The sequence below is a fragment of the Girardinichthys multiradiatus genome, chromosome 1 (genome assembly GCF_021462225.1).
Source record: "Girardinichthys multiradiatus isolate DD_20200921_A chromosome 1, DD_fGirMul_XY1, whole genome shotgun sequence".
In the NCBI taxonomy this organism is placed as follows: domain Eukaryota; kingdom Metazoa; phylum Chordata; class Actinopteri; order Cyprinodontiformes; family Goodeidae; genus Girardinichthys; species Girardinichthys multiradiatus.
Window position 1 is genome coordinate 35,911,482 of NC_061794.1, and position 16,436 is coordinate 35,927,917.

General features: G+C 41.5%; 1 protein-coding gene across 7 annotated transcripts in view; it reads right to left on the reverse strand.

The window, feature by feature from the left end:
• The window catches only part of LOC124865884 (ankyrin repeat and SAM domain-containing protein 1A-like), an 85,605-nt gene that overhangs the window by 56,337 nt on the left and 12,832 nt on the right, over window positions 1–16,436 (reverse strand). For 6 of the 7 annotated variants that reach the window (XM_047361403.1, XM_047361396.1, XM_047361380.1 and 3 more), the window contains exons 2-4: window positions 10,115–10,195; window positions 9,523–9,679; window positions 8,594–8,656 (exon numbers count right to left, since the gene is read on the reverse strand). In XM_047361403.1, the coding sequence (XP_047217359.1) occupies window positions 8,594–8,656; window positions 9,523–9,679; window positions 10,115–10,195 (301 nt within the window). The remainder of the gene's footprint in view (window positions 1–8,593; window positions 8,657–9,522; window positions 9,680–10,114; window positions 10,196–16,436) is intronic. The other variant, XM_047361428.1, reaches the window with a different exon arrangement.

The following is a 16,436-nucleotide window of genomic DNA, read 5'->3' on the forward strand; positions in this document are numbered from 1 at the left end:
TTGAAACCTATACAACCCTGCAGGTTGTAGACATATTTAAAAATAAATCATACCGAAATAAGTATGTATTTAGATTTCATTTTTCCAGCTGTTAGTACGTTAGGGTCCAATGTCTAGCACAAAATGTGAAATTTAAAATAATAACCATGATATTATTACTTTTATTACAAAATAGTTACAAAATAGTAAAATTTTAGCTCAAACGTTTCTACTTTTTTCATTTAGACAGAAGTGTTTGCCCACATTAGATTTAACTGTCAAGACATTAAAACCTTTATTAGAGCAGCCAAACCACAAGATAAATAATAAACAGAAGATAACAAAGAAGAGTAATGAATAAACAAACATCAGTCTGTTTCCTGGACCTGAGTTTCAAATAAATTAACCCACTTCAGGGTTCTAGAGAACCACTGAACGGGCTCCTTTACACACACCTGTCTCCATTATAAGCCTGCAGAAACACACCATCACTCCACCAGGTCACTCACTGCTGTAGGACCAATATACCTCAACACAGTTACTATGACAACATCCTATCTCTCTTTCTCCTCTACAGACACAGCTCGACACACTGAGTGGTGGGAGGAGAAAGGGGGCACATACCCCCCATACATACACACACACACAGACAAATAGACACCTCATACACTTACACAGACCGGCACTGCATGGCAATTTCTCTTCGATGCTGATGTAAACAGACTGCTACACTGGAAATCTCCCACCCTCCTCCTCTTCCTCCACATGAGATGTTGCCCCGGTCCAGCACTGTGATACTCCGCCCACACATGATGCCATCAACCACAACAGGGCAGAGCATTTATTTATAAATCAACTTCATTCCCAGGCATTAACACCCTAGGTTTCCTAATGACATGGAAAACAAAAACTGGATTTTAGTCTCTTACTGGGAATCCATTAGTTTGAATAAGAGGAACAAACAAGCAACAACTGCAGGAGTATTCCCACTCTGTCAAACAGTGCAGCAGAATTAAAGTCAGCTAGCATTCCCAGTGAAAAGCTAAGAAGATTAGTTGGGGGTGGGGGGCATTGGGGGGAATGGTGACATTGTATAAAAATAGCTTTTTCTCCATGCCTGAACGAGTCTCTAGCTCTACATGCAGGAAAAGAAAAACAAGGACCAACCTCACACTGTTTATTGTCCTTACTGTGAGGATGAACGTGTCAGAGTCTTGAGCATTTTACCTTGGGCTTCCCTAAACATCAAGACAAAACACGTGATTATTATATTAGGAACCAGAAATCTGTCCCTAAAGCAGAACATGTTCACATGCTTTCGTGCTCAAAAATTACAAGGCCAAGTAATAACTGACATTCTTAAGCAGCCCAGTTCTGCATTCTAAAAATGAAAAAATATCTAAAAATGCACCTCAACTGAAGTAAGGAGCACTGACGAGTAATGAAAAATTTCAGTCTGGGATTGCATCTTAATAAAAGGTTAGAAGATGGGTCTCCAAGCTGCATCTCTAGAGCTAAATGTGGGTCTTTAGGCCATCCACACTAACACACTATCCACACTAAGTTAATTGATTTATTGACATAAAGAGCATTGTAGAAGAATCACATAAAATGCACCAATCAGACTTTTCCTGGCCGATACTGATTTCCGATTTTGTTTGGGGTCTGACTTGCTCAACCCATTTTTTTCCAATTCAGTTTTTTTTTTTCTCCAAGGACTGTAACACAAATAGAGAATAAATCTGCAATGTGTTCTTTGGTAGTATTAGTGGGCTGGAACAGAAAATTGATGAATTACAAGATCCCATTTTATTCTTCCCAGCATATCTCTTAATTTTATTTAAATTTTTAACGCAAAAGGAGTTGGTCAGTTGATGCATTTATAGACAGAAAATGATGGAAGTTATTTGTTTAGATGCATTTGATGACTAGAGAGAACAAAGGAATTCAAGTTTTTCAGTATTTGACCTACCGATCACCAATAAGAGCTGATCTCTGGTCAATTTATTAGCCTATCTCTAATGTAAATGTCTTTTAAAAAACTAGTTCTGGCAGGCTTTCTGTTTTCCATGCATTATCTAAAAATAATTTCTACAACAAAATTACACTAACTGTGCAAGAAATCATTTGCTCAGTCATCTCCTTTTGACATGACACTGAAAACTGTGTGCTTTTCTCCCTCAGCTTTCCATAAATATGGAACTTTCTATCTGATAAAATGTTTTCATTTTCTTTTTACAAAGCGTGGTGTTTTCCTTTACTCTGAAAACCTAAAAAAAAAACAGAGGCAAAACTGAGTATTTAACAGAAAAACAAGCAAATTTTATAAATGTCTGTCGTATAAAATCAAAGCCACGTTTTTTAGGATTGGAAAGGTCGCTGACCCCTGGGTTTATAGAACCTATTTCATTAAATGAAAACATCCTTAAATCACTTGCCTTAAACACGATTTGTGGACAAAAATTAGAATCACACAACATCAATCACAGAAAATTCCTCCACATGTTGGATGCGCTTTTCTTTTAGTCTGCATGTAAAAGTTAACAACCATTCTATTGCTAATCTCTCCAATTTATTCTCTGCAACAGTTCAATTATTTTCTCTGTTACTCATTTAAACTTTTAACAGAGACACATTTGTCCAAAACTGGACTCTGGCTGACTAGGCATGCATAAAACAAACCAAAGAAAATAAGAAAAGAATAAGAGAAGAATGTCTATAACTATAGTTATTGGACAAGAAAAGGAGGTTATCTTAGGGGAACGTAAGAACAGGATCTGAAAGAGAACTGAAATAAACTGCTAGAAGCCACAGTAATGCAGTTTTCAAAAAGTGAAGATAAAAACATAAGATGCAAGTCACAAAAGTTAATTCCATCCTCCCAGACGGGTGTTTTAGAAACGGATATAAAAAACAACGCTTTGTTCAGCTCCAGTCATTTATTGGTTCCGTCTTAGCAACAGTTTCAGAACAAACATGCCTGATAAAATGCATGCTTTACATACAATTTAAAAAAAAAGCTTTCCAGAGAGGTCTAAAGTACGGCAGCATTTAAAAAAAAAAAAAAAGGCAATAATAAACTGGCCATTTGGACGCTGTGTAAGGTTTGGTTGGGAACCACAGCAGCACAATCGTCAAGCATGATGAGAAGCTGCAGATATCAGCCAGGGGCTGCTGATGAGCTGACAAAAAAGACAAAACCTTGATGACTCTTGTAAAGATGCTAAATGCTTTGTGGTCAGTTAGGTATGGTGTGCATGCTACATTTTTCTCCTGAATTAGTGTTTACAAAAACATGTGATTAAGGCTGTGCCTGCTTATATTAATGTAAAGGTTTTCATCCAGCTGACCAAATCAGTTTCAATTTGTGCTGTTTTAATCTCATTTAACTGTGTGGATGACATTTATATCTAAATAAATTTTATTTAAACCAGTAAAACTCACAAATACAACAAATATACAATGATTACAATTCAGTTATATGCTGCAGTCTTTATTGTTACATTTTAAATAGAAAGACTACAAAGAATGGAAAGACTGATAAGCCCAGCTGATCACACAGCTTATCCCAACCTGTTAGACTCCCAGCGTCAAACCATAAGGGGCAGAACAGCAAAAAGTTATAATATTCACATATAAACTACTACTACATTTAGCAGGGGAATTTCAATATTTTTTTCTAATGTATATGTATGAAAATGTGCTACTGAGTGCATTATTTTTACTGTGACAACCAGCACATTTAGCCTTTTAGTAGTAGCAGGAACAAGGTTGCTTTTCCCTTTTGGATAAAAAGCGGTGAGCTTGTGCTACAGATTTTTAATTTAAAGCTTTGTGTAAACACAGAGATAATGTGAAACCATGGTAATTTCGCCCAAGGTTCTCACACTGTGAGAATCTCACACAAGGTGTCATTTTTTACAGAAGATATCTTGAAAAGCACTTCACATTCAGCCTAGCATTGCTAAAAGAAGGGTTAATACTGTAATGATTGTTTTTGTTGGAAACACCCCCCCAAACAGCAGGTTGTTTACTGACAATAAGAACTGAATTGGGCTATCCAAGTTTAAAATCTGGGAATGAAAACAGGAAATGCCCAGAAATGACCATACTGACAAGGTACAAAAGCTATAACATCATTTGCTATTTTGTTGTAAATACCTACAGTTAAATAGGAGAATCCTAATACACATCGTAAGCTTAACTGCAAAGAAGATGCTGCAGCAGGTAATCAAACTTACAAGAAAACATCACCATTGTTAACCCTGTGAAGAACATCATACCCTTGACTCCCTAACCACAAACTTCAAAGCATCTTGCTGGGATTTTATTATGATTTATTTTATGTGATAAACAAACACAATAGTGTGTGGTTGTGAAGTAGAAGGAAAATGATGCTTAATTCAGTGCCCTTGACTCAAAACATTGTAAAACCACCATTTACTGCGACATGCAGAGCTCCAACAGGTTTCAGGATTTCCCAGCATTTAGCTTTATCCATCTTATCACCAACTCTGACCAACTTCCGTGTCTTTACTGGGTAAAAGCATCTCCATAGCATGAAAGTGCAACCAACATGCTTTACCAGTGAAGATGGTGTGTTCAGGTTATGCATAGGTTTCTTTCACACACAGTGTTCTGCATGCATATCATATAATTAAGCTTTAAACGACACTTCTTATTTGTGGAGTGCACAACTAGAAGTTTACTGTTGACAGATTCTCCCACCTAAGCTTTGCATCTCTGCACCTCCTACAGAGTTACCCTGGGTCTCTTGGCTGGTTCTTTGATAAGCGTTCGTCTCGTCTCCATGGCCTGTTATTTTGTAATTGTGAAAGTGCTTGCAGTGAATTTTATTTAGGAGAACCACAGCAAAGTAGGCTAAATATAATCGCACGCCTCATTTTTCAGATTCTTATTTTTAAAAAAAATTGTTTTGGCCTATCTTCACCTACTTCTAAGATGTGTGGAAATCAGCAAAGTAATAATAATTAGTAAAGTGAAGACTCCAGCAACACTAAAAGTCCAGAAAAACCAACTTTACTAGCAGACTGTATTTCAGCTTGTGGCCTTCATCAGGGTCACAAAACATCAGATTGCAAAAAATCAGAATAGAACAAAAAAATAAATAAATAAATCACACAATTGTTACAAAACTGAGGTTGGGTTTCCTACATGGTAGAAAGAAGGATGTCAACAAAACAACAACCACAAGCTAACGTGCAGGTCGCACAGCGCATGCTCGCCGACCAGATACTGAGTGTGGAGCGGACCAACCCGGACTCCTTAGTAATCGTCGCTGGTGACTTTAACAAAGGTAATCTCACCCACGAACTCCCCAAATATAGACAGTTTATAAAATGTCCGACCAGAGAGGACAACATTCTGGATCACTGTTACACCACCATCAGAGACGCTTATCACGCCGTCCCACGTGCTGCACTGGGCCAATCCGACCACATCATGGTCCACCTGATTCCTGCATACAGGCAGAAACTAAAGCTCTGCAAACCTGTTGTGAGGACGACAAGGAAGTGGAGCAGTGAGGCTGTGGAGAATCTCCAGGCGTGTTTAGGCTGTACAGACTGGGATGTGTTCAGGACTACTACCAACAGTCTGGACGAGTACACAGAGGCTGTGACTTCCTACATCAGCTTCTGTGAGGACAGCTGTGTACCATCATGCACCAGGGTGAGTTACAACAACGACAAACCCTGGTTCACAGCTAAACTCAGAAGGTTAAGACTGGATAAGGAAAAGGCCTTCAGGAGTGGGGACAAAGACATATACAGAGAGGCAAAGTACAAGTTTGGCAAGGCAGTGAAAGAGGCCAAACGACTGTACTCTGAGAAGCTCCAAAACCAGTTCTCAGCCAACGACTCTGCGTCTGTCTGGAAAGGGCTCAAGCAAATCACCAACTACAAGCCGAAAGCCTCCTACTCCATCAACGACCGATGCCTCGCCAACGACCTGAACGAGTTCTACTGCCGCTTTGAAAGACAAAGGGACAGTCCTGCAACCATCCCCCACGACGCCCCCCAACAGCTGCAGCCACAATCCACCACCCCCATCTCTCCAACCTCAAGAGGGGCCTTGGCACCTCCAACCCCCACCCTGAAGTTCCCCCCCACCAGCCCCCTATCCACGCCGAGGACGGCTCTTTCCATCCAGGAGAGGGACGTCAACAAACTCTTCAGGAGACAGAACCCCCGGAAAGCTGCTGGTCCGGATTCTGTCTCACCAGCCAGCCTGAAGCACTGCGCTGATCAGCTGTCTCCAGTCTTCACAGACATTTTTAACACCTCACTGGAGACATGTCATGTGCCAGCCTGCTTCAGGTCCTCCACCATCGTCCCTGTTCCCAAGAAGCCAAGGACCACAGGGCTTAATGACTTCAGACCCGTCGCCCTGACCTCTGTGGTGATGAAGTCCTTTGAGCGCCTTGTGCTCTCACACCTAAAAGACATCACCGACCCCCTCCTGGACCCCCTGCAGTTTGCCTACAGAGCCAACAGGTCTGTAGATGATGCAGTCAACCTAGCCCTTCACTTCATCCTCCGGCACCTGGACTCCACAGGAACCTATGCCAGGATCCTGTTTGTGGATTTCAGCTCTGCCTTCAACACCATCGTACCAGCTCTGCTCCAGGAGAAACTCTCCCAGCTGAGTGTGCCCGACTCCACCTGTAGGTGGATAACTGACTTCCTGTCTGACAGGAAGCAGCGCGTGAGGCTGGGGAAGCACGTCTCTGACTCCCTGACCATCAGCACCGGTTCCCCCCAAGGCTGTGTTCTCTCTCCTCTGCTCTTCTCCCTGTACACCAACAGCTGCATCTCCAGTCACCAGTCTGTCAAGCTTCTGAAGTTTGCGGACGACACCACCCTGATCGGACTCATCTCTGATGGTGACGAGTCCGCATACAGATGGGAGGTGGACCATCTGTTGGACTGGTGCAGCCAGAACAACCTTGAGCTCAACGCTCTAAAGACAGTGGAGATGGTTGTGGACTTCAGGCAGAACCCAGCCCCACCTGCCCCCATCACCCTCTGTGACTCCACAATTGACACTGTGGAATCTTTCCGCTTCCTGGGAACCATCATCTCCCAGGATCTCAAGTGGGAGCCAAACATCAGCTCCCTCATCAAGAAAGCCCAGCAGAGGATGTTCTTCCTGCGGCAGCTGAAGAAATTCAACCTGCCAAAGACTATGATGGTGCACTTCTACACAGCCATCATTGAGTCCATCCTCACCTCCTCCATCACCATCTGGTACGCCGCTGCTACAGCCAAGGATAAGGGCAGGCTGCAGCGTGTCATTCGGTCTGCTGAGAAGGTGATTGGCTGCAGTCTACTGTCGCTCCAGGAACTGTACACCTCCAGGACCCTGAAGCGGGCAGGGAAGATTCTAGCTGATCCCTCCCACCCCGGTCACTGACTCTTTGAAACTCTCCCCTCTGGCAGGAGGCTGCGGTCCATCCGGACCAAAACCTCACGCCACAAGAACAGTTTTTTCCCATCTGCCACCAGCCTGGTTAACAAAGCCCGGAAACCACACTGACACTCTCCCTTTCCCCCACACCCCCCTTTTTTTTTGCTGACAGGACACTTGTAAACTGTAACTCTATGCGTTACATTAACGCTCAGCATGGACTCCTGCTTTACTTGCACTGCCATACTTGCACAATGATCACCTGCACTGTTGTACTGCTCTTGCATCTTATACTGCTCTATACTTACTCTCACTCACTTAAAACTGTGCACATATATTTATATTATATTGTAGATATGTTTATACTGTTTAATTTGTATTGTATTGCACTGACTACGCCAAAACAAATTCCTTGTATGTCCAAAAACGTACTTGGCAATAAAGCTTTTCTGATTCTGATTCTGATTCACTGGTCAATTCCAAACACAAAACAAAACAAAGAAAATGAAAGCAAAAACATATTAGGAACAACGATCATGAAACACTTTATGTTTCTTTACTTTTTATGTTTTGTGGTGACTCTGAGGAAGCTGTTGGGTCAAACGTCTTGTTCTGTTAAGGAAGCTGGTCTCTTAGCACTTCAAGCATTGCTGGAGTCCTAACATAACTACCAGAAAAAATGAAAACCGTGTATCATTTTCCTTACACTTCACAACTACGTTCTACTTTGTGTTGCTCTGTCAGACAAAATCTCCATTAAACACACTGAACCTGCAGCTGCCTAACCAGTAAAAAAAGAAATATCTACTATTGAACTAACGGCCAAGGAATAAATTGGTCCACTTGGGTCCATTAGTCCAACCGACAGCCCTAAAGGCATTTGGTTTTTTTAAGATGAGGCAATATTTTGAATAATTATGCAATTATAAATTAATTTGTAGCATAATGCAAAATAACGTGCCAACTTTAAACCTAACATTCCAGCAAAAATGCAGCTTAATTTAAAACATGGATGAAAAGCCAGAAAGAGCAGAAATCAACCGGAGAGCAGAAATGTACCGGCATCAAGTGAACATAAAAGCATCTCATAGCTGAGCAGCAGCAACAGGCACAGCAGGCCAGCACAGCAGTAAAGCAAGGAAACACTTCAGGAGGAAATGCTGTTTTCAGCACACTGTGTACACACCTTGGCATTAATATAGGGGTCAAAGGGCCCACAGCGTTTGAACTCTTTATGGTCTACAGAGCTCTGCAAGGGAGGAAGAGAAGATAGGTTGCTGGTTTCGGTTCAAACAAGCATTGAATTAATGAGGAATCATCACAAATGAGTCAAACTAAACAAAAAGGAGAAAAATATCGGGTTAGGTTAATGAATAATCAGATGTCATGAACAGGCAGGAACAAATGGCACAAAATGAGTCTCTCATCAAACACAGAATCACATCATCAGAACAACTTTCTTCTCCAGCCTCAGTCACAGCAAATCGTAGGAGGCAGTTTGATTACAATAGTGAGGAATTTCTTTTGTTTAAATGTTCATAATGTGCCATTTTTTCTCATATTTCAAAACAGGACAGGCAAAAGGATGCTCTTTGTGCATTAAGCAACCAACAAATATCAAAGACGAGTTAAAACTGTTGAAATGGTTAGAGGAAATGAGCACTTTTCACACTCGGCACACCACTGAAGAATGCCAAATATCACATTATCAAAGGAGAAGTCAGTATTATAATGCACCGAGGTTAATGCTCTGTGGTCACATTCTTTTTAACATTAATCTTGTTTGGATCCAGACCATGCCATGCTCAACTGCTCAAGTCTGAACGAGGCTCTTTTTCACAGCTTTCTATGATCGCTTATTGAAACTTTACATCTGTCATTCTGAGACCAATGTGGTGTCATTTCTATAAAAACAAGCTGCTAAGATGCTGAACCCTTTTTAACTGTCCTCAGAACACTATGAAAAGTTGAAGATTCAAAGTCAAGAGAAACCCTGTGTCCCACTGAGATAATTTCATTTCTATTTCCAACCAGACACTTCGCAAATTTCTGTAAAAGAAACAGAACTGTAAAGGCGACCAAATATAAAAACACAAGTACACAGCAGTGGCTGACCTTCTCGTTGATTTGGGGGTTAGAACGTCCTTGGTGGATCAGAAGTTTCACAATGTGCTCGTCTCCCTTCCACGCAGCCAGGTGGAGCGGGTAGCAGCCCTTGTTGTCAGCGATGTTGGTCAAGGCCTCGTTCCGTAGCAGTGCCTCCACCACAGCGCTGCAGGGGAATGAAGGGGCAGGAATGGTCAGAATCTTTATGAAATGCACTAATGAATAAGGACATACAATCAATACCTTAATCCCCTTTGAGGGACCATTGTCCGCATAGGCAGACCTCAGACACAGAGCATAAACACTAAAGCGAAAGCAGGGTGTTCCCCCACATCCTAGAGCTGCTTTCCTTGCACATCAACACTGTTGCAACATAAATTAATTAAATAAAAACATGAAGCTACAATGCATTATCATAATTTTGCTCAAACACTAATAAAGGTGACTAAACCTAAATGACCCCAATTGCCTCATTTTACAAATATATGCAAAAAAGCCAACAACTTAGACCTTTCTGTGCATGAAAAATGTTGTCATTTTGATTCATTCGTCACAATATACAATCTTGCTGTGCAGATCTTCATATTCATTTCTGATGTACCTGTGTCCATTGAGGGCGGCATGGTGCAAAGGGGTGTATCCAGTGCTGTCCACACAGTTCACATTGGGGCCTCTCCAGATGCTGTTAGAAACAGAAACAATTATTAGACTTCTTTTTGAAATGCCATGTGAATAAATGCATACAGGTCCTTCTCAAAAAATTAGCATATTGTGATAAAGTTCATTATTTTCCATAATGTCATGATGAAAATTTAACATTCATATATTTTAGATTTATTGCACACTAACTGAAATATTTCAGGTCTTTTATTGTCTTAATACGGATGATTTTGGCATACAGCTCATGAAAACCCAAAATTCCTATCTCACAAAATTAGCATATCATTAAAAGGGTCTCTAAACGAGCTATGAACCTAATCATCTGAATCAACGAGTTAACTCTAAACACCTGCAAAAGATTCCTGAGGCCTTTAAAACTCCCAGCCTGGTTCATCACTCAAAACCCCAATCATGGGTAAGACTGCCGACCTGACTGCTGTCCAGAAGGCCACTATTGACACCCTCAAGCAAGAGGGTAAGACACAGAAAGAAATTTCTGAAAGAATAGGCTGTTCCCAGAGTGCTGTATCAAGGCACCTCAGTGGGAAGTCTGTGGGAAGGAAAAAGTGTGGCAGAAAACGCTGCACAACGAGAAGAGGTGACCGGACCCTGAGGAAGATTGTGGAGAAGGGCCGATTCTAGACCTTGGGGGACCTGCGGAAGCAGTGGACTAAGTCTGGAGTAGAAACATCCAGAGCCACCGTGCACAGGCGTGTGCAGGAAATGGGCTACAGGTGCCGCATTCCCCAGACCTGGGCTACAGAGAAGCAGCACTGGACTGTTGCTCAGTGGTGCAAAGTACTTTTTTCGGATGAAAGCAAATTCTGCATGTCATTCGGAAATCAAGGTGCCAGAGTCTGGAGGAAGACTGGGGAGAAGGAAATGCCAAAATGCCAGAAGTCCAGTGTCAAGTACCCACAGTCAGTGATGGTCTGGGGTGCCGTGTCAGCTGGTGTTGGTCCACTGTGTTTTATCAAGGGCAGGGTCAATGCAGCCAGCTATCAGGAGATTTTGGAGCACTTCATGCTTCCATCTGCTGAAAAGCTTTATGGAGATGAAGATTTCACTTTTCAGCACGACCTGGCACCTGCTCACAGTGTCAAAACCACTGGTTTTGGCACTGACCATGGTTTACTGACCATGGTATCACTGTGCTCAATTGGCCTGCCAACTCTCCTGACCTGAACCCCATAGAGAATCTGTGGGATATTGTGAAGAGAACGTTGAGAGACTCAAGACCCAACACTCTGGATGAGCTAAAGGCCGCTATCGAAGCATCCTGGGCCTCCATAAGACCTCAGCAGTGCCACAGGCTGATTGCCTCCATGCCACGCCGCATTGAAGCAGTCATTTCTGCAAAAGGATTCCTGACCAAGTATTGAGTGCATAACTGTACATGATTATTTGAAGGTTGACGTTTTTTGTATTAAAAACACTTTTCTTTTATTGGTCGGATGAAATATGCTAATTTTGTGAGATAGAAATTTTGGGTTTTCATGAGCTGTATGCCAAAATCATCCATATTAAGACAATGAAAGACCTGAAATATTTCAGTTAGTGTGCAATGAATCTAAAATATATGAATGTTAAATTTTCATCATGACATTATGGAAAATAATGAACTTTATCACAATATGCTAATTTTTTGAGAAGGACCTGTACATGCAACGCAGCAACAAACAGCTCCCACTTCTTTGTCAAGATGACAATCTCAAGGCCCCACTCACACCCAGCAGCTAGATGGCACCGCCACATCTTTGCATTCCTAATGGTAGGAAGCCACCTAAAAGCACACTTTATGTGAGAAGGCAAGAATGAAACAGAACTGGATTGACAGCACCAGAAAACAAGAAAACCAGGAAGGGATACAATCACTATAAACCTCCTGAGCAGCCGCTATGATGGCCTGGGCCAGCCAGGTCTCGGAGAAAAAAAAGCTTCTTATATGCAGTGAGAAAAAAAACAGCGGAACGGACCTTAAAGCTACTCATTAGGTTAGCCTAATATTAGCCTAGCACTCTCATTCATTTGCACTGAGCTCAGCTGTCAGTTTTGATTGGTTTGGGCTTTTTTTTTAATTTGCAAAGAGCACTGCGGTGAGGAAGAAAGACCGATGATGCAAAGAAGCGGGGAGGGAAGCAGCAGAGGAGGACAGAGAGTGTAATTTAAGAAGTCAAAGGACGTCTGTTGAGACAGAGAGCCAAGTCAGTATGTGGAGCCCCCTGAAAGACTTTCCCAAATCCTAAATAAATCATGTGACTTAGAAATCCCAGCATGAGGGAACCAAATAACTGAGAGCGGAGTCAAAAAAGGAACTTGAGCAAAAAGAGATGGGCTTCAGAGAATCAAACATAAATAGGTTTTTTTTTCTATTTATATCATTTCATTGATAAATGTATAGAACAGAAACAATCTGAAAGCATGAGCAAAAGAGTGATGTGACATTTGTATAATCTAAAACTAACTGAAGTGGATCTAAATCCTTCCAAGCCATTGAATATTAAACATTCCCCAAGTTTATTCAGTGCCGAGAAAACCTTAAAAATCCGCTCCAGTGCTAGATAGCATTTACAGACCCAATGTGACTTAATTTCAAAGATAATCAGTGAGTAAATGAAGCGACAAAAGTTTTCTCAGTGTCCTCACATCACTGTGTGACTTTGCTCCCCAAAGAGAGACACACACATCTCTTTTCTGTCGCAGTAATGGCCGTTTTGCCCCCTTAAAATACATCTCCCACAATAGCTCAGCGAAGCAGCCTGCAATTACACAGCCAGAGCCGTCTCATTAAATAAGTGTCTCGTGTATGGCTCTGTAGCCTGCAGAACAATGGGTGCTGAGAAGAGCGCAGACACACGGGGGACGCTCAGCTCCGCCATCCACAGCATAAGCTGTTTATTTCTTAGAGCAGGCCTTCTGGGTAACATCTCAGAAAGTCACGAGACATCAAAAGCACTGCTCAGAGGAAACACTCAACTGGGAAAATGTGATGGTAGGAAATGGTGGAGACTGATAAAGCTCTGTTAAAGAGGGGACATATGAAAGAGCTGCAGCTATGTGTTCACTCAACCCGTCGATGCATTCAGTTGTCATTTCTACAGCCGTCCTGCCTTGAATGTGGCCATGGACCTCATCAGAAGGGACAAGCAGGAGACAAAAACAGACCTCCAGTAGCTGTTCTAGATAGAAGAGTTGTGTAAACGCCAGTAGTAAAACCCCTCACAAATGCAAATTACCATAAACATGAACTAAGAAGCGTCCATGAAGGGAGAGAATGCCATACATCAGACATGGGGTGGGAGTAAGTAACAGAGAACCAGAAGATTATTCGCTAAATCAACACTGAGAGAGATACACATATTAAACCATTATGCTTCTGTTTAGACATGCAACATTATGAAACCGTTGAATCATGGCTGATGAGGGCTATCAATATTACCAGTCTGGTTAAAATTTGTTAAATATGCAAAAGGATTGATTACATGTCGAAGTGATTGCAATGGAGCCAATGAAATTACTCAGCTTGCAGCTTATATATTATGATCATTATTGTCATTACCGTTATTAGCTGTATTATTTTTAGTCATTTCACTTTCCAACATACACAGAATGTCTTCTGTGTTACATGATATCGTTTTAAACAGTAATATTTTGTCCAGAGCTTGAGGACCCGGAGAAATTAATGAATGAAGGTAGAGCAACCTATATATATAATTAACTCACTTTTATTTTTAGCAAATGCTGCATATACAGTTTAGTTTTTGGTAGTAATCCTTACAAAAAGTGAATGCACCTTGCCTAAGTGCAACAGGGTGCAGTAACAACAATACACTTCAAGACAGAAGTTGTTACAAATGGAAGAAGACTCAACATGAGATATTTTCAGCATGAGAAAGATGGTAAAAAAGGTATCTTCTTGGGGTGCACCGATTGCAGTTTTCTGGCCAATCACCGATCTTTAAAAAGCCTGACCTACGGATTACAATTTTGGCCGATACCAATTTTTTTTTTTTTATAACTGACACTGTCAGGTGTTATAAGGCCACCATACACTTTTTACCATTCTTATTTTATTTTAAAAAAATTGAACAATACCCATGAAATAATAGAAACTTGTTTTAACTGCTCTCAGATGTACAGTGCCTTACGAAAGTATTTGGCTACCTTGAACTGGTCAACCTCTTGCCACATTTCAGGCTTCAAACATAAATATATAAAATTCTAACTTTTTGTGAAGAATCAACAACAAGTGGGACACAATCGTGAAGTGGAATGAAATTTATTGGATGTGTCAAACTTTTTTAACAAATAAAAAACTGAAAAGTGGGGCGTGCAATATTATTCGGCCCCTTTACTTTCAGTGCAGCAAACTCACTCCAGATGTTCAGTGAGGATCTTTGAATGATCCAATGTTGTCCCAAATGACTGATGATGATAAATAGAATCCACCTGTGTGTAATCAAGTCTCCGTATAAATGCACCTGCTCTGTGATAGTCTCAGGGTTCTGTTCAAAGCGCAGAGAGCATCATGAAGACCAAGGAACACACCAGGCAGGTCCGAGATACTGTTGTGGAGAAGTTTAAAGCTGGATTTGGATACAAAAAGATTTCCCAAGTTTTATACATCCCAAGGAGCACTGTGCAAGCAATCATATTGAAATGGAAGGAGTATCAGACCACTGCAAATCTACCAAGACCCAGCCGTCCCTCTAAACTCTCATCTCAAACAAGGAGAAGATTGATCAGAGATGCAGCCAAGAGGCCCATGATCACTCTGGATGAACTGCAGAGATCTACAGCTGAAGTGGGAGAGTCCGTCCATAGGACAAGAATCAGTCGTTCACTGCACAAATCTGGCCTTTATGGAAGAGTGGCAAGAAGAAAGCAATTTCTCAAAGATATCCATAAAAAGTCTCATTTAAAGTTTGCCACAAGCCACCTGGGAGACACACCAAACATGTGGAAGAAGGTGCTCTGGTCAGATGAAACCAAAATCCAACTGTTTGACCACAATGCAAAACGATATGTTTGGCGTAAAAGCAACACAGCTCATCACCCTGAACACACCATCCCCACTGTCAAACATGGTGGTGGTGGCAGCATCATGGTTTGGGCCTGCTTTTCGTCAACAGGGACAGAGAAGATGGTCAAAATTGATGGGAAGATGGATGGGGCCAAATACAAGACCATTCTGGAAGAAAACCTGTTGGAGTCTGCAAGAGACCTGGGACTGGGACGGAGATTTATCTTCCAACAAGACAATGATCTAAAACATAAAGCCAAATCTACAATGGAATGGTTCACAAATAAATGTATCCAGGTGTTGGAATGGCCAAGTCAAAGTCCAGACCTGAATCCAATCGAGAATATGTGGAAAGAGCTGAAGACTGCTGTTCACAAACGCTCTCCATCCAACCTCACTGAGCTCCAGCTGTTTTGCAAGGAAGAATGGGCAAGAATTTCAGTCTCTCGATGTGCAAAACTGATAGAGACATACCCCAAGCGACTTGCAGCTGTAATTGCAGCAAAGGGTGGCGCTACAAAGTATTAACGCAAGGGGGCCGAAAAATATTGCACGCCCCACTTTTCAGTTTTTTATTTGTTAAAAAAGTTTGACACATCCAATAAATTTCATTCCACTTCACGATTGTGTCCCACTTGTTGTTGATTCTTCACAAAATATTAGAATTTTATATCTCTATGTTTGAAGCCTGAAATGTGGCAAGAGGTTGAAAAGTTCAAGGGGGCCGAATACCTTCGCAAGGCACTGTATATGAAAGGTTTTGGGCATTGCAGTTCCTTTCATTTTTCCAATTTTAAAAACAAACAAAACTTGTACAACAGGTTAGACAAGTAGATAAGAACGGTGGACAAAATCGGTCACAGGTAGGTATAGACCGATCATCCAAAATTTGCTAATTGGTCATTCTTATCAAAGCTGTTGCTGAAATAAGAACTTTAAAAGAAAGGTTTGCTCAATTGTTCAAACACTGAGTTACATCTGGCACATGATCAAACAGGAGCACAGCACAGCACATCACGAGCCGTGTTATGATGCTGGCAACTTGTAACATTTCTATTCAGGAGCATGGCTGTTCATTAAGCCCATCTGAAATGCTGCCATGCAGACCAAGTTTAACGTTTTATTAGATTTCCTTATAGTCAAAGTGTTCCTGCTAGCTATTAAGACAACTGCCAGCAGCGGCGGCTTTACAAGCTGCATAAGTGTTTCGTCCTTCCAGCATTTTGGCAGCATGGCACCC